Source organism: Lolium perenne, chromosome 4, assembly GCF_019359855.2.
Source record: "Lolium perenne isolate Kyuss_39 chromosome 4, Kyuss_2.0, whole genome shotgun sequence".
Taxonomy (NCBI): Eukaryota; Viridiplantae; Streptophyta; class Magnoliopsida; order Poales; family Poaceae; genus Lolium; species Lolium perenne.
In genome coordinates this window covers 12291484-12315222 of record NC_067247.2, presented here as the reverse complement: position 1 = coordinate 12315222, position 23739 = coordinate 12291484, and the positions used below count along the sequence as shown (strand labels likewise).

The window sequence follows — 23739 nt, the reverse complement described above, 5'->3', positions numbered from 1 at the left end:
TGGAAAGTCGATACTTTATGCATCCTAAAACTGTGTTTTATTAACAAAAATAGAATGCCTTATTCTTCATTCACATGCCGCATAGTTTTTAAACTTGGTTTCCCAAACTTTTTCAGCCACATTTGATATAGTTCTTAACTGGAAGGCTTGGAGAAGTCTGGTGTGCTCACAGAAGATACGATATATTCTGAAATTTTTTGTGGCTATTGCCTGGTTAATAATCCTTCCAACAACATACATAATTTCTATTCAAAATCACACACGCCTGGTCAAGTTATTCGGCAATCACATTGGGAATTTCCAGAGCGGATCGGTTTACAATTTTACAGCTTTTCTTTACATGCTACCCAACATATTCAGTGCCCTGTTTTGCGTATTTCTACCAATTAAAAGGGCATTGGAGCGTTCAAATAGCTCCATTGCTAGATTCATCTTCTGGTGGACTCAGGTATTTCTGAAAGTATATCTATCTGCAATTCTGGGTGATTTCGCGGTAGAATTGTTTGTACCTTTCGGTTTTCACACATGTTTTTTTATTGACTAGCCAAAGTTGTATGTTGCCCGGGGAATGTATGAAGACACATATTCATTTCTTAAGTAAGTATGACATCTTTTTCATACTTAAATTTGCAGTATTATCACTATTGTCTAGAACTAATGCTTTTTGTTAATAAAATAGGTACGCATTGTTCTGGATTCTATTGCTTATATGCAAGCTTGCCTTCAGTTTTTATGTCGAGGTTGGTATAATCTAGGCTTTATATTCACTTGACTGTTTCCAATTGAATCCAGTTTTATTCATGGATGTTTTGCACTAGAATATAATTACAAGTATAATTGTAATAAATTATTAAGGCACTTTCCTATCTTATAAAGGCGACAAGCAAATAACGAAGAATGAAAAAGAATCCACGCAGGAGACACAAGATTTTAAAGCCAAAAGACCTCTCCAACATAGAGAGGGAAAAAAATCACGATCGAGCGCCAACCAACTAAAATTCACTATATAGGAAATGTTTACAAACACCTTTAGTTATCTTATGAAACCCGGTGACGGATGGCTTACAAAAATTGACCACGATGGTCTTCTTCTGGTTATTCTTCCTCTTTTCCCCCTTCTTTCTCGTTATCCCTATCAGGCGGTTCATGTACCTAGCTTCCGTGTCCGCTTTGCTCTTGTATCCTTCCTAGTTGTTGCATTTGAATCTGTTCACTTGCTTCAAGCAGTCATCCCACTCTCGTAGACTCTTGGAATCCTACCTTGATACACGACATACCACTTTGGCATCTCTATACCCAAGGCAGATGTGTCATAAGACAAGCCATGAGCTAAATCATAGATAATATGCAACATAATATTAGGCAATAAAAAAAGATTCACAATAAAAAGAAACATAATTAAGCATGCATGATTTGTAACTCAAAAGCATCACAAAATTAGGAATAAATTTTACACGACAAGTTCATACTCTAGAACTAGAGCGCTAGGCAAGTTTAGGAATAAAGTTTACACCACAAGTCCATAGTCTGCAACTAGAGCGCTAGGCAAGTTTACGAATGAAAAGTTCACGTGTTCCCCTTGGGAAGAAGATTGTGCGACCATTTTAAATGAAGGTCGACGCTTGAGTCATGCCATCTGTATTTTGACTTCCGCTGCAGAATTATCGAGTGTTACTTTCAAACGGGACTCCTTAGACCCGCAACTTATATACAATGGAGTATTCGAGTCTGTTATGTTAGCTTCAATTTCTCTCTAGAAGCAGCGCTGCCGGTAGCCGTCTTCTTGAGAAGCAGTTCTTGAACATGAGGGTCCCTCATGATAGAAGTTAGCGCCATCAATGGAGACTGTGTGCGCGCGTCTTCTCCATTATCAGCCTCTTCTGCTCTATGTTTGGCTACCTCTTCTTCATCATGTCTGGGAGGCTCTTCGTTCATTCCTTCTTCTCATCCCTCGTCTTTGTTATTGTCTTTCCCATTCGCATCCCCATTGACATCCTCATCATCTTGACTTACATACCCACCGAGTAAATCCATCTATAAAACCATTCATGAGCAGATGCACCTTCAAATAGCCAAAGAAGGGGTCGAGCAAGCACCTTTGTTTGCTTTTTCAACACGAACACCTTATCTTTTATACTTTATTTTGAAGCATGTCATGCGTCATGATTTCAAATATTTGGTCAAGACCCTTCCGCTCATTTATTTGGTCAAGACCCTTCCGCTCATTTTGATAATGATTACCTATACGATATAAGAAAGTGAATTTCAAACAAAATTTTGGCATGAACTTTGCTAAAAAAGTAGGACCTATATGGAGTGCTAGAAAGTTTCCGAAATGGAAATGGATCAACATTTCGACGAAACATTGGCAACTCCTTTGCATGCCATCATCGCCACACCGTCTTTCGATCAAAAACACAATGCAATCTTATACATAATAAATTTGGTCATCTCGCGCACACACGCACATATATGTGAGGTCGTCCACGACAACTAGTTTAATTAAGCTGCATAGTCTCAATATTAGATAAATAAATTAGAAAATAATTAACCAAGATGACACGTTGACCGAGAGAGCGGTGGGCTGGCTTGTTGGAGAGTGTGTGGCTAAGGCACTTAATTATTGGAGGTTCAGGAAAACCATTTGGTTAGATCTAGGAGTGGGAGAAAGGTTTGGTTAGATCTATAAATCAAACATGAGTTAATTGACTAAAATACGGGGACTAGCTATAGATGGAGAGAATAAGTTGGGGAGGAGGAAGGAGCCGAGCAAAAGTAATGTGGTAGGGAGGAAGGAGACGAGCAAGATGCGAACAGTGTGGCTGTTTTGCGGTCACAATAAGTGAATCTCCCAGTTTATTGGTCGCGTGCGAAAATAGCGGGCGCTACCAAACCTAGAAAATTAGCCGTGTGACTTAATAGATCACACTACAATTAACTTGATCACACCCGCGCGGCCTCCGGCCAAATATATTGACCTCACCCGCGCTGCAGCATGATTGAAACACCTCGATACATGAATATACGACACATCATTTATTGTCGTGACACGGGAACATGCGGCGCAAAATTATGCCTTTTTTCTAATATTTTTTGAAAATTTGTATGTTCCTGCTTGAGTCGTACGAGATGAAATTTCCATATACGGCTCTTAAAGGGGGACTTGACTTAATTACCTATTTGGGTAAAGTATATGATTGGTTTGAGGAACGGCTTGGTATATCTTGTATGAAGCCTTAATTAATCACAATCACTAATTCATAATCAAGTGATCAATTCCTTCACCATGATTGTAATTTTAATTTAATCAAGATATCAACTTTATAATGATCCAAGATTACAATGGAAACTAATATAATATACTTTTCCACTTATCCTACGAATCTCCAATAGAAAAGAAAAGAAAAATATTTACATATGAAGGACAAGTGGAGAATTTTACTCCACTTTGCATCTCTCTATTTGGCCAGATTCTACACGTACAGTGCTATGATGGGGGTGGTGACATGGACAACAACATTTTGGGCACGGCACTGGCGACAATGGCCAGTTTCCTTCGTGCACGCGGCGGCGACGATGACATGGGCAGCTTACTTAGTGCACGTCAGATGCCCGCCATTGTCCGCGTGACGAGGGATGATGATGGTGTCCAGATACCCACCATCCTGCGCGCAAGCTTGGATCAGAAAGGGACAATATGAACAGAGGTGGAAGTGAAAAAATAAGATGCACCACAGGTTATACAAGAGAGGAAAACCATACTTTAGATTCAGGAAGTGAGGTGGAGTCTACGATGCACGCTGCGCCGAATCGGGAAATAGGATCCAACATGAGAGCCTTGAGTTTTCTAATTTGGGCTTCATCTCCTTGCCACGTCGAGAATGGGTTAGCAGAGATGAGGGTTGGGTGAGATCTAATTTTCATAGTCGATCTAGGTTTTATGGGAGTCCATAACTAAGAGCACAGTGACATACGGATAGGGAAGTGAAGAGTGAGCAGTGGATGATAAATGTTTCCTGTATTGTATAGCAAGGGATGAGAAGTGGGGGTTAGGTTATGAGCTCTATTTTTTTTTTGAAAAATACAGTACAAACATAGACGCTCATATACACACGCATACACTTACCTCTATGAACGCACGCACACCCTACCCCTATAAGCACCTCCGAAAGACTGAGCTGGCGGTTTGGATCTTCAAATTATCAAAGTCACCATAGGTGCCTCGTTGTCGACAGAAACATCACCTCCCAGTGAATGAATATTCCGCTTTTATGAAACACACATATATCAAACCTGGGATTTGAACTCTGGTGGGCTGGAGGTACAACCACCATTCTAACCACCCAATTTCGGGTTGGTTCTCAGGTTATGAGCTCTATAACAAGTGCGGCCAGCTATTTAGGTTGCATAAGCATAAAAGGTCCATAGAAAGAGAAGGCAAGACTCAACATTAATGGGACGTACTTATCAACGAGACATTATAGAAAGAGAAGGCATGGCTCGACATTAATGGACCGTAGATACTACCTTTTGTACATTATTTATTGGCAAGTATAATTTTTGTTGACAAGCGCAAAACTGGAAAGCCTTCAGATTTGTTAGTACTAGATGATACCCCGCGCGTTGTTGCGGGAAAGGTTTGTAGAAATAGTTTAGTAACATTTTATTATACCGTGGTACAATAATCTACGGATGACACGTTAGATATAAGATTTTTAATGATGATTACAAAATGATCTATGGTATAAATGGTGCAAGATAAAATTGAGATCTTTGTAGAGGCTATTGTAAAAATTAGTAAAAGCTAATTGCTTTGGATTTGCTCACTTGCACCTATTAAGACAAATATCACTTTAATCGGGTTTCACTCCGTAATTTGCAACTCGTAAATTTCATATGACAGCTCAAACGAAAATTTTTGCAAATGTAAAGATCAGTTAAACATGAAATGAATCGTCCTATTTTGAAGCACATAAAGCAGATATCAGTGTCGCCAATATTTTTATTTGTTATTTCCCATTTCCATGGCGAGTTAGAAGAAACGACAAACGTGACCATGTTATATATACAAATTCTGTATGCGTAAGACCTGAAATATCTAGACCTGTAGATTTCCTACACTGGATAAGATAATAAATATGAACATACTACCAAGAAATGGCCAGTAATTTATTCTTGATCTCAAGCTACCACACGATGAAATATGAAACCCATATCAGTTAAAGAAAAACCTGCACAGTGTACTGAACTGAAGGGAAAATAATATAAATTTTATCCATTCATCTCATAGCACTCCATTAGGTACTTATCGTAAGTAAGCAAGAAAGATATATACCGCAGAAGGAACCAACAAACCTCAGGTAGAAATATAAGAATCTCATCATAATTTTAAAATAATCTGTTGTAATAGAAAAACTCCTCCACGGTAAGAAAGAGGTCTGTGATATCGATCACCACATTCAAAATGAAGCAATAAAGATATATATTGTAGAAGGAACCAACAAACCTCAGGTAGAAATATAAGAATCTGGCCATAATTTTAAAATAATCTGTTGTAATAGAAAAACTCCTCTACAGCAAGAAAGAGATCTTTGATAGTATTCATCACCACATTTCTCTAGTGCCTTACATAGTCTGCAGTAAATCATAAATGGACCATATTATCTTCTAGGGAACAATACAACAGTAAAACCATTATAATAAATTCATAAGGAATGTCGGGGAATATCAATTGGTTTCTTGGATAGAAGGGTCCTGGAGAAACTCAAGAAGCAGACGTGTACCTAAGCAGATCAATGCAAAAGAGGTGCCAACAGGCAACAGCCCATCCACCTTGCCGCCGAGCTCGCAGCAAGGGCCAGCAGAAAGACGTGTCGAGGAGCGCGTCAACATGCCACGCTGACACGAGCCGAGGGACACGGCGGCGGCAGATTTGAGCGGAAGCACGAGGAGCTCAGAGAAGGAGATGCGTTTCGTGAACGCTTCACACAGTGGATAAGCAATGCAAGCTGACCATACATAAATAGGAAGAGAAATAATCTGTTGTAATAGAAAAACTCCTCTACAGCAAGAAAGAGATCTTTGATAGTATTCATCACCACATTTCTCTAGTGCCTTACATAGTCTGCAGTAAATCATAAATGGACCATATTATCTTCTAGGGAACAATACAACAGTAAAACCATTATAATAAATTCATAAGGAATGTCGGGGAATATCAATTGGTTTCTTGGATAGAAGGGTCCTGGAGAAACTCAAGAAGCAGACGTGTACCTAAGCAGATCAATGCAAAAGAGGTGCCAACAGCCCATCCACCTTGCCGCCGAGCTCGCAGCAAGGGCCAGCAGAAAGACGTGTCGAGGAGCGCGTCAACATGCCACGCTGACACGAGCCGAGGGACACGGCGGCGGCAGATTTGAGCGGAAGCACGAGGAGCTTAGAGAAGGAGATGCGTTTCGTGAACGCTTCACACAGTGGATAAGCAATGCAAGCTGACCATACATAAATAGGAAGAGACTCGTGTTATTTTTCAGCTTCGCATAGCGTTGGAGGAAGAGAACTTAAAAGAGTCAGCAGAGAAATGCTCAAGTGGTAAGGCAAGGAGGCAATTAATTAGGCGTTTAGTATTCATTTATCTGTTGAGAAGATGTAACATGCAGAGTCCATGAACAGCCACGGGAGAACTGGTGAAATTGCATTTTAAATGAGGAAATAAAGAGAGGGATTCCTGGAGAAGACGATACGGCCATCATGCTGCAGCGTTGGAATTTGAAAAGAAAAGTAATAATGACATCGGGAGATGACATGGCTGAGCTGCATGATGTGGCAGGACATGATTGCTCAGACATGCCCGATGAGGTGGACAGCTTGCATGTTTAGAGAATTACTCTTAGTGGGTTGCTCCAATTTAGATATTATAGATTATAGATTTCTTCTTGAGATTTTGCTGTACCATAATACATATTCCTTTTAAATCGGAATCAATTAAATAGAAACCGAGGGAGTAGTAAGTATTAACATCTACTGTACCATTTTTTTCAATTTTTTTAAACTTCGAAAATTCAGAAACCTCCGAAAAGATATTTCATGGAAAGATCGCACCAGTGCGGCAGGGCCCTGCTCCGTCCAGACGAAGTCGCCGGATGCAAGGCAGCCTCCGGGGAATAGATCCAGTGGAGGGGAATGTGAGGGTCTGATCTAGAGAAACTTGTCCCCTTTGGGAGCAGAGATGCCCGCTGTCACAAGGTCGCTGCCCTCGGCCGCGGTGAGGATGAACGTGCAGGAGGCGGCGCCAAGGTCTCGTGGTGGTGGTTTCCCCATTGTCTCCCAAAGGAGAGCGACATGGGAGCCAATTTGTGGAATGCATAATACGCCGGATCACCAGCGCCGCACCACGAAACAACCAAGGGCCTCCTCCCATTAGTCATTCCAATCTCCAGGTAAATTACCATCCAGATTGAAAGCACTAGTTCAGTCCCTACCAAACGATCCCTATCACAAGTTTGCCGCGAGAGGGAATAGAAACCCGATAGATTTGTAGCTGTGTTACACAAGCTCATTATGTAGGGGGTGACAAGTGAGGATGAACCACCTGGAGCTCATTATATTGATTGTACTCACCACTTGGTGGATCTGTAAGCGACCTAATGCGGCCAGAACCATCAATCGAGAGACCGATCTAATTAGGCCTTTAGACACAATCTGGTTTGAGTAAGGAACAGCCGGCAAGGAGCTCTACCAGAGGGGCTTGACATATTAGGGCAGTGGGGTGTGTCCTCTCCATAGGCTCAAACAAAATAAATAAATTCCAAGACTGCATTTTGATTCTGTTTTGAGAGTAGCTTTGCAGTTTTTAAGTAACCAAAGCATCCAGTCAAAGCATATTGTCCTTCTTAACCAGGATTCGGTCAAGCCAATCCTCTTGAATATTTTTATCCATTGTTAAGGGCTGTTCTCAAACACAATTGTTTGGTATGCATGTTCTCAAACTTAGTATTACTTGATTATGTCTCATATATTATCTGAATCCTCAGTTATTTATGTTGCATGTAACTAAATTCTGTTGTCTAGTGTAACATGAAAAATTCAAGTTGTCCTGAGCCTGTTGTGATCACTTTTTGGCAGATATGCCCTCTGGTTGGACCTACCAGGAAATTTTTGTTTTCAGAACGGGAGAATCACACATGGCATTTGCCTTTTCTATACTGTAAGTTTATATTGTTATAGTAAGGCAATATTGTACTAATTCATCTGCATAATGTTGCAAGCACTGATAGGATACTAACTTCTCACAGTGCGTCAAATTTTAGGCGTTATTATCACTTTATGGGCACCGGTTGTCATGGTATGTATCAATGCATGACTTTAGGGGTTTTATTCAATATCCCATTGTATCTGATTTTTTCGTATAGGTATACTTCATAGACACACAAATATGGTATGCCATATTTTCCGCGCTATATGGTGGACTGAACGGTGCTTTCAGCCGCCTGGGTGAGGTTAGTGACATATGTCTATTTTTGCCCTTATAGTGTACATGTTTTAGTTACTACTAGTATGTGTTTCCGAATGTTTGCCTGATGCAGATCGGAACCCTTGGGATGTTAAGATCAAAGTTTGAGGCAATCCCGAGAGCTTTTAGTAAAATTCTGGTGCCTAGATATGACAGTGTACCAAAGAGTCACCAGTTCCAGGTCCAGATTTGCTAGAATTTTTTTTCTCGAACACAAATTTAGAAGAAAGCACCAAGATTTGCTATAAATTTCAGATTTTTTTCAAACTCTTTTGTTTGTTGACGTGAGATTTGATTTATTGTTGTTGTTTCTTTGTACTTTCTGTGTGAACTCTCACCTGTACCAGGACGATGGATTGCATATGGGGGAGTTCTCTGACATGTGGAATGCAATTATTAGCTCATTGCGACATGAAGACCTGATAAGCAATAGGTTTGCATTCAGTATCTCTTTCTTTCCTTTTTCTCGGCATGCTTAATTCTAAGATTGTGTGTGATTATTTATAGAGAGAGGAATTTACTAATTGTTCCATCATCTGTTGGTGACACTACTGTTTTCCAATGGCCTCCTTTCCTTCTTGCTTGTAAGGTAAGATCTTTCAGTCATCCACTAATTGATCTACTCAATTTTCTCCCTGAGGCAGTACTACGGTGCTCATTGCATAATATGTTAGATTCCAATTGCACTTCATATGGCATTCGGAGGCAATAAAAAGGATGAGGAGTTAATAAAGATGTTAAAGAAGGATCCATATACCTATTACGCTATACGAGAATGCTACGAGACATTGCTAAACCTCTTGGATAGCCTTATGGCAGTACCAAGGGATAAGATGTAAGCTATCTTTCCTTTGGTCCCCATAGCTTGATGTTTGAACCTGCCTTTATTTATAGTAGCATAACCAATTTAGCAATTGTTGTGTGCCTATCTAATTCAATTAACATTTCATCTCTTCATGAGTACAGAATTGTTGACCGAATCCGTGAGAGCATTGCTATGAGCATACATAGCCATTCCGTCGTGAAAGACTTCCATTTGTGGAAACTTCGTCAGCTAAGTGCTATTTTTGAAAAACTGCTAAATGTATTATTGGTACTGATAACCTATGTGGCTGTGTTCTTTTAACCAATTATCTTTTTGTGCCTTTCTCATTTTTTCATTCTAACACTTCAAAAAATTGATTTATCTATTCATAGAGAGGGTATGTGGATATTGGCACCATAAAGACACAGATCACCAATCTGTTACAAGATATAATGGAAATAATGTTGAATGATATTATGAAGAATAGCGAAAGGTAAGATGTATGCTGAAATTTTCTCTTGAGGATTAATTTTTGACATTCATCTTTCTTCTGAACCATGTAGTATTGTGAAGGGTGAAAATATATATGAACTGTTTGCAAATCCAAATCTGGACTCCATAAATGATGAAGTTTTCAGAGAGAAGGTCACGTTTCCTTTTAAGCAACTTATTTCATTAGTAAATTTATGTTCTGCAAGTTTACAAACACTTGTTAGAATCCTGTCTTAGCAGTGTGTCAGGCTTCAGTTGTTACTAACAATGAAAGAATCTACAATATATGTACCAACAAACTCCGAAGCTCGGCGTAGGATTATTTTCTTTGCAAACTCGCTATTTATGAAAATGCCAAGGGCTCCAGAAGTACACAAAATGATGTCCTTCAGGTAAGAAACCCAACTCACCCACCCAGCATGCACCTGCTTGCACTCCATCTTAAGGTACTCCCTCCGATCCATAATAAGTGTCGTGGTTTTAGTTCATTTTTAGTTAAATTTGAACTAAACCCATGACACCTTTTATGGATCGGAGGGAGTAATAATTTCTGTATTAATTCTACAGTCAACTACTAACATCTCTATTAGTAATTCTTTTATGCCAAATCATACATCTATAATAATAGTTTGGTGTAAAAAAACTGAGTTAACAATATTTCGATTTTTTCTACCAGTATTTTGACTCCATACTACAAAGAAGGTGTGCTATTTTCGGCAGAAGATCTTTGTAAAGAGAATGAGGATGGAATATCAATATTGTTCTATCTACGAAAAATGTTTCCAGGTACTTTCTACAACAGGTACTTTCTCGCAAATGTTTTATATATGTGTGTGTATATATATATATATATATATATATATATATGATTAATCATGAAACTCCATGTTAATAGATGAATGGCACAATTTTCTTGAGCGGATAAATTTTGATCCAAAGAATGAAGATTCACTTAGACTAAAGATGGATGATATTTGTCCCTGGGCATCTTATAGGGGACAAACGCTAACCAGAACAGGTAAATTCAGCAGCTATTTTACTACATTAACTGCATCTAACTTGTTCTATATATTTTTATAGTCAAACCAACTTGTTATCTAATTATTTTTTGCCTTCGCTAGTTAGAGGAATGATGCACTATAGGAGAGCACTTGAGATTCAGTGTATTCAAGATAAAACTAATCTTGGTTAGATTATTTCTTAATCCTTCATTTTCCAACATTTGTAATCTGTGTATATTTTGACTTAGTTTAACATTTGGCAGAAAAGTTAGGAAGAACACCATCCTCAGAAGTGCGTTGGCCAATGGTAGACATGGCACAGGCCATTGCTGATATCAAATTCACCTATGTTGTCTCGTGTCAAGTATATGGCATGCAAAAGCTATCCAAGGACCCTAAAGACAGAGCTTGCTATCTGAATATCCTTAATCTCATGATAACGTACAAATCCTAGTGCTTTCAACTTTGAAAAGTTATCTACTCCATTAAATGTTAAGGTTACTTCAATCCAAGTGATATTTAAAACGTGCAGGTACCCATCGTTACGTGTTGCTTATATTGATGAGGTAGAAGCTCTGACTACAAATGGAACGATAGCTAAAACATATTATTCTGTTCTTGTCAAAGGAGTAGGTGACAAGTATGATGAGGTATTTACTGAAATTAAAGATACATATTTCACTGAACTTTGTTTGGGCCATAATGATTTACTGAATTGTAGTTGACTATGAAGGTAGAGAGCTACATTCTAAGTACCATTTCCTAGATAAACGTTCTTTATTAAGTCAACATTTATATTTGAAGTTGGTAGTTGTTCTAGAGAATACGCAAAAGGATTACGCATCATTGCGTTTATAGAAGAAAATCTTACAACAGTGTGGAACCCATGTCTATGGCCACACTCCATGCGGAACAAGGTTACAAGATCTTGGTGTAAGCTCTACCTAGAACCCCATAGATAACTAGGAGACAAGATTGTGCACACACTTAGCACCAACCGCCACCAACCTTTGTTCTCGAAAGCCTCTTTTGCCCTGATCATCCAAATGTGAAGCAGCACAATGTTGTGGAGGAATAACTCCACCGTGTTGCTACAACGTGGACAACATAAATGTTGAAGGAACCGCTTCAACGTGCTGCGCTAGATATCGCTCTAGGAACGTAAGCTAGATATCGCTCTAGGGGCGGGGCTGTCAAGAGTTCAATCCAAAACTCTCTAACTCACAACATCTAAAACAAGAACACAAAGTTCTCTTTATTGATAGGTAGTGGGTACATGGTCCCATTACATAGGTAGAGGTTGGACCTCTATTTATAGGCTGCATGAGCCTTCACTACTTAGCTCTACTTACAACTAGAGTGTTCTAGAGAACACTACATAAGCTAGGGAAAGAACTACAAATATCCTAGTTACAATTTATACTAGAATACTCTGGAAACCACTACAACACACATAACTAGAGGACCATATTACCTAGAATATAGTAGAAGTGTGTAGAAGCTAGTAGTGGAGATTACTTATGTTTTATTTTTATTTTATTTTATATACTGTCCCTCATCATTCTCCCCTGGTTGTTTAGAACTCGACCTCGAGTTATCTTCATAGAGTGCTTGTTCTGGATGATAAAGAGCCAAGTCTGCCACATTGAATATGTTGGATATTCCCATCTTAGCTGGAAGATCTATCATGTAGGCATTATTATTTATCTTAGAACAGGGAAGGGCCCATATTTCCACCATCTAAGTTTTTCTTTGATGTCTAATGGCGGTCCTTCTTTCCGGATGTATACCATCACCTTATCACCAACTTGGAATGATTTTAGCCTCCGTTTGTAGTCACTTTTCTCCTTCACCTTGGAGCTATTACAATTTGATTGGTTTGGTAGAATGATGATCTTCCACTCTTTCCAAGTGAAAGAGTAAGAATTTTCCTTCCCTTCGTGTGTTGTACCCACATCAAATTGCCAAGGTCTCCCAAGAAGAACATGGCTGGCATCCATATCAACAACATCAAATAACACACTTGAGCGATAGTACTTGCCCAAAGAGAGTGGCAGGTTGCATTGTTTGGTGACCCTCATATTCACCCATTTCTTGATCCATCCAATAGTGTATGGGCTTGGGTGATCATGAGTCTCAAGTTTTAAATGGTTCACCAAATTTTGGGAGATAAGATTCTCGCAGCTGCAACTATCAATCACTAATTTGCATACCTTGCCATTCACCGTGCATCCGCTCTCAAATATTTTCTTCCTTTGTGTGTTGTCGGGCTGCGGTGTTGAGCACAAGAGGCGTTGAATCACACATACCACCTCTTCTCCCTTTTCTTCACAAATATCTTGTCCTTCTACATCTTTAGATTCACATTCTTCATCATCTTCACCATCATGGATTGTGGTGTTCACAAATTTCCTCAATGGGCAATTGCTAGATACATGTCCCTCTTCACTACATTTATAGCATTTTATCACAGGCTTTGCCCTACTGTTACCTCCGGCTTGCTTTGGGACAGTTTCTTTTGCATCGGGTTGAGTGGTCTCTTCTTCCATTCCGTGGGAATGACTCCTAGATGACTCTTCCATATGAGAATATGGAGCCTTACTTGCCTTTCTTGCCTTTACCAATCTCTCTGCCTTTAATGCTAGAGCTTGTGCTTGATCAAGGGACCAAATTTACGATCCTGGATAGCATCATTGAGACCATTGATGTACCTTGCAACTTGTTGATCTTCAGTTTCACCAAGGTGGCACCTCACTTGTAGCCTTAGGAACTCCTCTGTGTATTCTGAAACGGTCCTATTTCCTTGAGCACAATTCTGAAACTGAATAAATAGGATCTGATCATAATCTGCAAAAATCTCCCCTTTAAAAGATTCTTCATTTGCCGCCAAGATCGCACACGAGGTTCTCCTCTGAGTCTGCGTTCTTCTTGAAGGCGATGCCACCATGCACCAGTAAAGGCTCAAGTCAATGCTTTCAACCAGGAAGTCACACCCACTGCCACCATTGCTAGGTATGACTACCTAAGGGCAGACCTAGTGATTTCGCTCTGGAGTTGAGGAACCAATGCTTGAAAGCTCCATCAGGTGGTGCCGCCCCAAATTGTCAGGGCGGTACCACCATAGTAACTCCTAGCCTTAGTAGACTGCCACCCGACACGAACATGGCACCTTGCACACCTTATCAACCACACCACCGTCAAGGACTCAACTGTGAACAAGCCAGTGTGGTCTAAAAAGGGCATAAAGGTTTTCGTAGCCCGCAACTCCAGCAAGTGACTAGAACAGCATGTGTTGGGAGAATTTGTCGGGTTGACCATAGAACGATCAGTCGCTCTATTGCCCCTGATGCTGATTCGATAATGAGTATTCCTCTAAAAAGTTCAGTGGGTGATGATTGGCTAGCGTGGTCGAAGGAAAAATCTGGGATATATGGTGTGCGATCGGCGTATAGAGCCTTGATGGAGGCACGTCAGTCGGAGGAGGCCAGGAATGATACTTCTGTGTCGTCTTCGTCTGACAATGATGCTGATGTGTGGAAAAGGCTATGGAAACTTCCAGTAGTACCAAAGTTGCGTGTCTTTTGGTGGCGAGTTCTTCGAGATATTCTACCTGATTATAGGACTTTGTCACGGCGACATATAATGGAGAATGGCACCTGTGCTCTGTGTAAGGCTGAATCTGAAGATGTGATACACGCATTGATTGAGTGCAATCATGCAAAGTTATTCTGGGAGGCGGCTAAGAAAATTCTTTTGATTAAGCTTCCAAGGCTACACCCGTTAACTTGGGCGAAAGATATACTTTGTGAGAAAGTTTTCAACCAAAAGGAGAGAGCTATTATAATTTCAGTGATGTACTCAATTTGGTCATCAAGGAATAATCTTACTCACGGTGAAACTGGTTTTAATCCAGCAAAGTCGATTGAGTTGGTGAAGCAGACCTTGCAGATTTTAGAGCTTCCAAGGAAAAATCCTAAGCCTATTAGGCTGGTTGCTAAGTGGCAGAGACCTGCAGATGGCTTTGTGAAAATAAATTCAGATGGGGCGTTCAATGTCAGCGAGAACTTGGCTGCAACTGGTGTAGTTGCACGTGAGGGTTTGTTGTATAGGGTTGCCATGGGTAAAACGTACCGTGGTATTTCTGATCCTCTGATTATTGAGACTCTTGCACTACGAGATGCCGTTACTTATGCATGGGACAGAGGGTTTATTAGAGTTGTCTTTGAAGTGGACTCTGAAAATCTGGTTCATCTTTGGCACAATAGAGCGACTGGTCGTTCTATGGCCAAGAATGTTTTAGATGAGATTGGTGAGCTGAGTGTGTTTTTCACAGTTTTTAGCTTATGTCATGCTCGTCGCGAGGCTAACCAGGCAGCTCATTCTTGTGCAAAATTTGCAAGCATTCAAGATGGGTTGTTTTCCTGGGATGCTGAGCCACCTGCTTTCCTAGTTCATAGTTTACAGGCTGATTGTAATGGTGTGTGAATGGTGGCTGCAAGTTTTTGACGCACTCTTCTCCTTACCAGGGTACCTAAGGGGACTGGAAGAAAAAATGAGGCGGCTTGCTAGCTTAATATATTGATTCTAAAAAAAAGCATGGGGTTTTCTTCCTTTGTGAGTAGTTTGTTGTGGTATTTTTGTATTGGTTTTCAACCGGTTTTCCGTAAATAAATTGGGCAATTATCTCCTTAATTAGTAGATTGGGGGCAAAGCTTTTGCCCCCGTTTCAAAAATAAACTCCAGCAAGTGTCTAGAACATTATGGCCATTCCAAACAGATCAGATATTTGCACGATGGCCCAGATCCGTGAGCCGCACACAACCGAAATGTGGTTGCCATTGATGCGCCCAAGCAACCTCGCACCATGAGGAGCCGCCAAGGCTAAGAAGGCCGATCTCGAGATTGGGGAGTGAAGCTGCCGGCCATCATTGAGGAAACCCCTGGATCTAGGCGCGAGACTTCAGATCAGATTGCCAACCCTTGGCCCTGACCAAGCTGCCACGAGACTAGAAGCCGTCGGGAGCTCCTCCAATATTCCAATGTCCGGACTACTTGAAGAAGCCGCAAATTCACTGGAGAAACATCTAGTTAGGCAAGGAGGTTGGTGAAGTAGCTTTTTTTGGGGGGCCTCCTGTGAGGAGCGATGCAGTACGGTGTTTTAGGAAGTAATCAATACAAAGTCATGTTGGGATTCTCTTTCGGCTATTGCAGAACCAAGTAAAGCAACATACCATTGCTTTGATCATACAATACATAGGCCTGGTTGCAGGTGTGTTAGCCTTAAGTGGTTCAGCACAAATTATGCCACAGTATGAAGCCAGGTAAAGATTTTAATGTGACCAGACATCCAAGACTTGCAAGTTTAATTTCCTTCCAGCAACTACACTCAATCAATCGTAGGAGAAGAAATGGTCTTGTAACATCATTTGGCAATGTACCTGTCGTCCACAGTCCAGTGCCATCTCCACTGATCTTGCATAGTGGTCAATACAGTGCAGTGTGTGCAATAGATCTTTGCACTATCCTATGTGCGTTGAGGGCACCGTGGCCATTGTCAGTACTTTCTCATCAAATTATATGCACACATTTCTCAGAATCAAATGCTTATGTGAATTCAACAACAAACCCTATTATAAATGTGTGTGTCTGTGTTTAATGCAGTGATTTTTTTCAAGCTTTGTGTTTCCAACTTGATTCAGGAAATTTACCGAATCAAGCTTCCCGGCAACCCTAGTATTGGAGAGGCAAGAGCTGAAAATCAAAACCATGCCATAATTTTCACTAGGGGAGAAGCACTCCAGGCCATTGATATGAATCAGGTACGATTTTCATTCCACATTATGCATGCTGAGTTCCATGCATCAACCACTCTTAGCTTATGTTGTTTGTAGGTGATCTAGTCACATTTAACAAACACATGGATTCAGCCAGACTAATAATTTGACTTGATGTTTTGCTTGGACTTGGTCCGTCCCTATGAGCTCTTGGCCCTACAACCCAAACCCTTCAACTGCCTCCATTTTCTTGTTATAGAATAAATAATAGATGTAACCCTTTCTTGGCATTTGTCCAAGCACATGCTAAAAACATTCATTTGTTGGATGGGATAATTTTACCCCCTAAACGTACACTATAAGTACAATTTCATTAGCAGGAGTTGATAGAGCTGAGTCTTAAAATTGTGCCAGGTGGTGACTTGTGTGCACCTTTGGTTTTGATACATCTTAAATGTATGTAGAAACGACAGTCTCTATCATAGACATGTTGGCACATACACGTACAAGCTATAAGGATAGTATGTGGAATCAGTTGGGACTAACATTTCCTAGCTAATATTTATGAACAGTAGTTACTAAGATAACAAAGTACTAGTAATCATTTCTTCTCTCGTAGGATAATTACCTCCAAGAGGCATTTAAAATGAGAAATCTCCTGGAGGAGTTTCGGAGTGTAAAGTATGGCAAGTGTAATCCCACTATACTAGGTCTCCGTGAGAATATTTTTACTGGAAGGTATGTCCATCTATCCAAATTTCTTTCTCATTATATTCATGGTGTAAATAAAACTTTAAGCTCAATGTGTGATCTTTGCACTCGGAACTCCAGAATCCCTGTCAATCATCTTGAGGTTATTTGACAAACCAGGGATGAAGTGAACATAACCAAGACTTTCCCTCCCTCTCGCTGACCTTCCGATACAACCACCACTACTGTGGCAGGAAGCAGCCTCACATTGTTGCTATCTAGCATGTCAGACATACATGGGGTATGTCACTCGCAAGTACTTGTGTGGAGCATGTCAATTAGGAAGTTCCTTCTAGTTGAGCAGCCTCTTGAGCGCAGCTTGAACTGACACCGAGATGAATCTCCTTGATTACAATGAGAGGCGTTAATCTCACCTGATAGCGATCGGCTGCTCTATTTTGGTAACAACACGATTCTAGGCTTATAGCTTGTGGCTTCCTGATTGTGTTTTTTCGTTTTGTTGCTTGTGTGGTTAGAGAAGTTTTTTGTATAGCTTGTGTGGCACCCCGGGAGGCGCTTATAAGAAAACCATGTGGAAAAATAAATGGAAAAAAGGAAGAACGGAAAAATTAATCAGGGATAAAATCTATTATCCTTTTCTTCCTTTTGCGTTGAATTCTTTCAAGTCCAGATTTAGGATGAGAAAGTCTCAGAGAGGGGAAAAGATGAAACTGGGCATTTGGGCTACTCCCTCCCTCCCAAATCACATTTCCTAAGTCAAGTTTTACAAAGTTTTACCGAGTATATGGAAAAAAATATCAGCATCTACAATATCAACTGAATGTTCTTAGAACCATCATGAGACATATTTTATTATGATATGCATTTGGCATTGTGGATGTTGATATATTTTCTATATAGTTGGTCAAAATTTATAAAGTTTGACTTTGACTAAAACTAATAGGAAATGTAATTTTGGAAGGAGGGACTATTATGCAAGTGAGAAAGCAAGAGGCATCGTCGGTATTCACTCTGTTCAAGGTGTGCCAAACAAGTCCAAGGTTGGGATGGGCAGGGATTCTAATGTTCAAGGTGCAAAGAACATAGATTGAAAAATTAGGGTCTGATCCAGACTATCCATATAAGCCGCGGGGTTTCAAAGGACCTTAATCTTATATATATCCTCCTCATATCATTCATGTCAAATATTTCTGCTATTAACATATATTTTCTTATGTTTATTTTCTATTTTAGTGTATCATCACTTGCTTGGTTTTTCTCGAATCAAGAGACAGGCTTTGTTACGATTGGACAACGAGTTCTGGCTAATCCTCTCAAGTATGTAAATCTTATTTCTGTTTGGATATCAAAACTGTTTCATCCACCACTTTCAATGTCAATGTGAATCTATCTGTACTGGCTATCCACTTATACTATTTTGTTGTTTTTATTCTTTGAGAAAATGCAAATAGTTTTGCAGGTCATTGCATTGAGAAGATACGAGTTTATGTACGTACAGCCTTCAAGTTTTTTGATTTGGTCAGACCATGACCATGGAAAAGTAGTTTGAACTCATTTTCAGCAATTAGCTTATTGAGACGATTCTAACTAGTGTGAAATTGCTGTTGCCTGCTAAATACTAGTCTTTTAGTAGGCCATTAATGAAGTCAAGAACTGATAAGGAGCTAGGTGAAGTAGCATAATAGCACATAGGGGCAAACTCCCAAGTTGAACTAGGCATTCCACTACGTGTATGCTGAGGTGAAGACAATCTTGTACTCCACAGACTATTAAACTCCTAGGTCATTGCACCGCTGGATCGTAGGAGGACACTCTTGTGGTGGTAGGGAGGTTCTTTTTGATGGCTAATGTGTGGAAGCACTTGGTTCTTCAGACATTGACTGGATGTGGGGCCATCTTCACCTAAAGAACAAAGGCCAGAAAACAGCCTCCACACTGAACACAAAAAGCCTAGCAATTTGAAAGAAATTTATGCATCCAAAATTGGTAAAACGTTGCATCTATGTTCTTCAAGGTGTCAGACTCCCAGTGCTTAGTCCTGCGGGTTGTTGCTTGAAGATCTCATGCTCCACAGAACTTCTACATACAAACCATCATCCAAAGTAGAGGCTGAGCAATGCTGGCATTTTATTGTCCTCTAAAGGCTGTAATTATTGTAGTTTGAGACAGTTACTAGCTAGGTAGGTTGGACTTTCCCCTTAATTACAAATTCCAGCCTAGCTGTTGTCAGATGGTCCACGATGTCCTGACAATTTATAGTATGAGAAATCTGATAACCAATATTAAATCACAACTCCAGCCTTTTCACTATGTGAGTGTCCAATATTGGGAAGCTTTGTTTCAATATATCCGTTCAGATAATCAAGATGTACATAGTTACAGCCATATTTTACTTAATAACCCTATTTAATTAAATGCTTTCAGGGGTGCCGGTTCGTTGGTATGCCATTTAATAGGGATATGATTTTTCAATAAATTTATTGATTCCTTTGTGCACTGCTGAGGATAACATGGTGAAACATAGCTAGTAGTTCCTACTTCCTAGTAGTTTCATCGTGACCTACACTATCTTGAAGGCTTAAGCTGGGTGTGTGAAATTTAAAGAGTGGGAAAGGAGCAATTCTCCATTGAAAAATGGTAGCAGAAATATGTCTGAGCATAGACCTTGCTGGTAGGGTAATTAGCAGAATCGCTAGATGAAGCCAAGGATCACAATTCAATATTTTTTTGATTTTTTTCTTGTTCAGCATTTTCTTAGTTCGGCATGCAAGATGTGTATTTTCTTTTGATTATGGGGCTACTTGTATCTGTAACTGTTTTAATGCGTTACAGGGTACGGTTCCATTATGGCCATCCTGATATTTTCGACAGACTGTTCCATATTACCAGGGGTGGCATAAGTAAAGCTTCGAAGACTATAAATCTGAATGGAGATATCTTTTCAGGTAATTCTGCACCTCATACAAATAGCTTGCAGTCACCCCTTGTGTAAAAGAAGTTAATGAATTCGTTGTTCTTAGGTTTCAATTCAATTATGAGAGGAGGATGTGTCACACATCATGAGTACATGGAAGTTGGTAAGGGGCGTGATGTAATAATGAATAATATTTCAACCTTTGAAGCTAAGGTGGCCAGTGGAAATGCTGAACAAACATTGAGCCGTGACGTCTATCGGCTTGGACATGGATTTGACTTCTATAGAATGCTATCTTTCTACTTTTCTACAGTTGGGATTTATTTTAGTAGCATGGTAAGAATTTATGTGGAAATTTTTCCCTAAAGATGCATGAGATATTTCTAACTTTATGAACGGGCATGGTAGGAGAGAGGCCTGCTAAAAACGTAGGTGAAACCAAAGTTGCGTAAATTCATTTACATATTTTTTGAAAAAAATGATAAGAAGATATAAGTGAAGATGTTCTAACTCAAGCCATTTATTGTTTCATGCAACAGTATGTTCAATCTGTAATCAGAATGTGTAATTGCATCCATCTTCCAAAATTTCAATTATTATGCAAATTAACATATGTAGTTTTGTTGTGAAATCAGGTGGGCATTTAGCACTCATATAGTTTGGTGTTTAACATGTGATATATCCATTTTCCATATTTTGCGGTACTAAGCTCCAATGCTCCATTTTTTTCCAGGTTACTGTACTTACAGTTTATGTATTCTTGTATGGGAGGTTATATATAGTTGCGAGTGGCTTGGAAAGGTCTATGTTGCTGGATCCCCGTATTGAAGATAGCTGCAAGCCTCTCGAAAATGCATTAACTTTACAGGCTGTCTTCCAGCTTGGTTTGATGCTTGTCCTCCCAATGGTCATGGAAATAAGCGTAGAGCAGGGATTCCGCTCAGCATTAATAGAGTTTGTCATGATGCAGCTTCAGTTGGCCTCTGTGTTCTTCACATTCCAGCTTGGCACAAGAACTCACTACTATGGGAGAACAATACTCCATGGTGACATTAAATACAAACATGTAGGACGCAACTTTGTTGTGTACCATGCAAAGTTTGCGGAGAATTATCGCATGTACTCCCGTAGCCACTTCGTTAAAGGATTTGAACTGTTGATGCTTCTGGTAGTGTACCAAGCTTACGGAAGGTCCTACCACAGCTCCAGACTGCACCAGTTTGTCATCTTCTCTATATGGTTCCTGGTTGCATCTTGGCTCTACGCACCGTTTATCTTCAACCCGTCATGTTTTGACTGGCAGAAGGTGGTTGCTGACTGGATGGATTGGAGGGAGTGGATGGGCAAAAAAGGGGGTTTTGGCATGTCTGTGGAACAAGGCTGGGAGGCTTGGTGGAGTAGAGAGCATGCGCACTTCAGGAATAGTAGCATTCGTGCTCTTGTCATGGATATCATCATGTCGCTTCGTTTCTTGGTCTATCAGTATGCCATTGTGTACTATCTAAACATAGATCACAGCAGCAGAGGCATTCCGGTACTAATTTTTTCTCCATATAGTTTTTTTTTGTTTTTCTTCTTTTGTAGTCTGTGGAAAACTATTGTAATTCCCTTTTTCTTTTAACTTGATTTTTGTAGGTATATGCGTTGTCATGGCTACTTATGTTCGTGGTTCTATTCGTTCTGAAGGTAGTAAGACTTTGGCCTTTCATTTGGTCCATTCACGTGCCTCCGATGCTTAATAAATTATCAGCTGGATGCGTGTTAACTAGCTTGTTCCATCTCTTTCAGATGGTTTCAATAGCACAAGAAAGATATGGGATAGACCTGCAGCTTGCGTTCCGCATTGTCTATGGACTTATCTTTCTTGGTTTGGTCTCTCTGGTGATCGTCCTGTTGCTGGTACTTAAGCTCCCAATTTCGGGCCTTCTTGCTAGTATTATTGGTTTCATCCCCGCTGGTTGGTGTATTCTTCTGGTAAGTGAAACCCCTACTTATCAGCCTGTTATTATAGCTTATTTTATTCATAAAATATTAAAATCGGAAAAGACATCCAACTTCCCTCCTCACGAGCCAGCCATGCAGGGCACGGAAAAAATCAATTAAGAGAGCCTGTTAATTCTCAAACAGTTGATTGAAAAGCTAAGGCAGACCTAAAATCTCATTGCAATATGATTTGTCATTCGCAGATTGCGCAAGCATGCTGCCCTTTGGTTAAGGCAGCTAGGATGTGGGACTCCATCGTGCGGCTCGGGAGGGCATACGACGACACGATGGGTTTCATCCTGTACCTGCCCATCGGATTCCTGTCGCTATTCTCCTTTGTCTCAGAGTTGCAGACGGTGTTGCTCTTCAGCAAAGCCTCCACCAGGGGCATCCAGATCTCAAGGATCCTTGCTGGTCAATAGGACGCTGCTGCTGGGGCAGTGGGGGGTGTCGGTCCGATTGTGCGGTACCACCTCTGTTCCAAAGAATAAGGTGCATGCGTATTTTAAGACGAACTTTGACTATAAAAATTAGTCAACAAAATCCTGATTATATTATATGTAATTAGTATCGTTGGATTCATATTGAAAAGTACTTTCTAGTGATGCTAATCTCATACAAACAATCTTTATATATTTGAAGTAAATCTTAATCAAACAAAAAGCATGTAAAACAAGAACGTCTTATTCTTTGAAACGGATGTAGTATTTATTTGTTCCATTTACTATATTCTCATCCGGTGCAGGCTCCCTTCGCCGCTCGTGCTGGGCTTGTGCCTGCATGAGCTTTCGAGCTTGAGCATTTTAAAAATTCGAAATTCGACACAACGTTGGGTGGCTCTGTTGTTGCAGGGGGCTTGGAACATTTTAAAATATGAATTTGCTAGAAGACCGACGCGCGGCACCACCACCGCATCAGTTTTGCATGTGTACGCCTTCCAGCACCAATGTTTCGTGCTGGAACGTACTTGAGCTAGCTTTGCACTCAGCCCTAATGAACGGATTCAGCTTCAGTGACTTGTTGTACCTAAATCTCACGGTGACTTAGCCCACATACTTTTTGATTCACAGGGAGACACCTCCCTGATTCCATTTGTAGCATAAACGAAACCAGTGTTTAGATCATACCACGAAAACCAAAAGAAAGCACAAGAAACCACCAAAGACAAAAGGATTGGCAGACTTGGCCGCTTTAACTAAGACAACGAGCGACCAGGATCAAGCACACTGACCATGGATGATGATGGGGCGAGTGAGACCGGTGCCTCAGCAGAAGAGGCATATCCCGTAATTTACGAGCCAAATGATTTGTTTCCCGTGGCGCTGTTGTGGCAGGACGCGGCCGTCGTGGGGCAAGCGCATGTGTAGATGCTGCACCGGCTGTGTTCTCAGAGCTACGGCGCGGGCGGCAGCACCGGGGAGGGCGCGGTCGCTTGCGCGTGGTTGATCCCGAACGGCAGCGGCGTCAGGGACGTAGCTTTGCTACGGCATCGCCAACGCTTACGCCCACAATGTAATAACCCAGAACATAGGAACAACGAAGGGTAG

General features: G+C 40.5%; 1 protein-coding gene across 1 annotated transcript in view; it reads left to right on the top strand.

Moving 5' to 3' along the window:
* Positions 1-22818, top strand: part of LOC127291785 (putative callose synthase 6) — a 39166-nt gene extending 16348 nt beyond the window's left edge. Inside the window, exons 16-43 of the mRNA XM_071828857.1 lie at positions 117-448; positions 545-597; positions 680-740; positions 8125-8206; positions 8295-8344; positions 8412-8498; positions 8586-8693; positions 8860-8945; positions 9020-9101; positions 9187-9347; positions 9479-9605; positions 9710-9810; positions 9881-9962; positions 10050-10201; positions 10486-10595; positions 10705-10827; positions 10931-10996; positions 11074-11251; positions 11343-11460; positions 16510-16629; positions 17204-17322; positions 18529-18612; positions 20128-20240; positions 20316-20545; positions 20943-21743; positions 21845-21895; positions 21998-22183; positions 22396-22818. Of these exons, the coding sequence (XP_071684958.1) occupies positions 117-448; positions 545-597; positions 680-740; positions 8125-8206; positions 8295-8344; positions 8412-8498; positions 8586-8693; positions 8860-8945; positions 9020-9101; positions 9187-9347; positions 9479-9605; positions 9710-9810; positions 9881-9962; positions 10050-10201; positions 10486-10595; positions 10705-10827; positions 10931-10996; positions 11074-11251; positions 11343-11460; positions 16510-16629; positions 17204-17322; positions 18529-18612; positions 20128-20240; positions 20316-20545; positions 20943-21743; positions 21845-21895; positions 21998-22183; positions 22396-22614 (4082 nt within the window). The 3' untranslated portion in view covers positions 22615-22818. The remainder of the gene's footprint in view (positions 1-116; positions 449-544; positions 598-679; positions 741-8124; positions 8207-8294; positions 8345-8411; positions 8499-8585; positions 8694-8859; positions 8946-9019; positions 9102-9186; positions 9348-9478; positions 9606-9709; positions 9811-9880; positions 9963-10049; positions 10202-10485; positions 10596-10704; positions 10828-10930; positions 10997-11073; positions 11252-11342; positions 11461-16509; positions 16630-17203; positions 17323-18528; positions 18613-20127; positions 20241-20315; positions 20546-20942; positions 21744-21844; positions 21896-21997; positions 22184-22395) is intronic.
* The last annotated feature ends 921 nt before the right edge of the window (positions 22819-23739 follow it).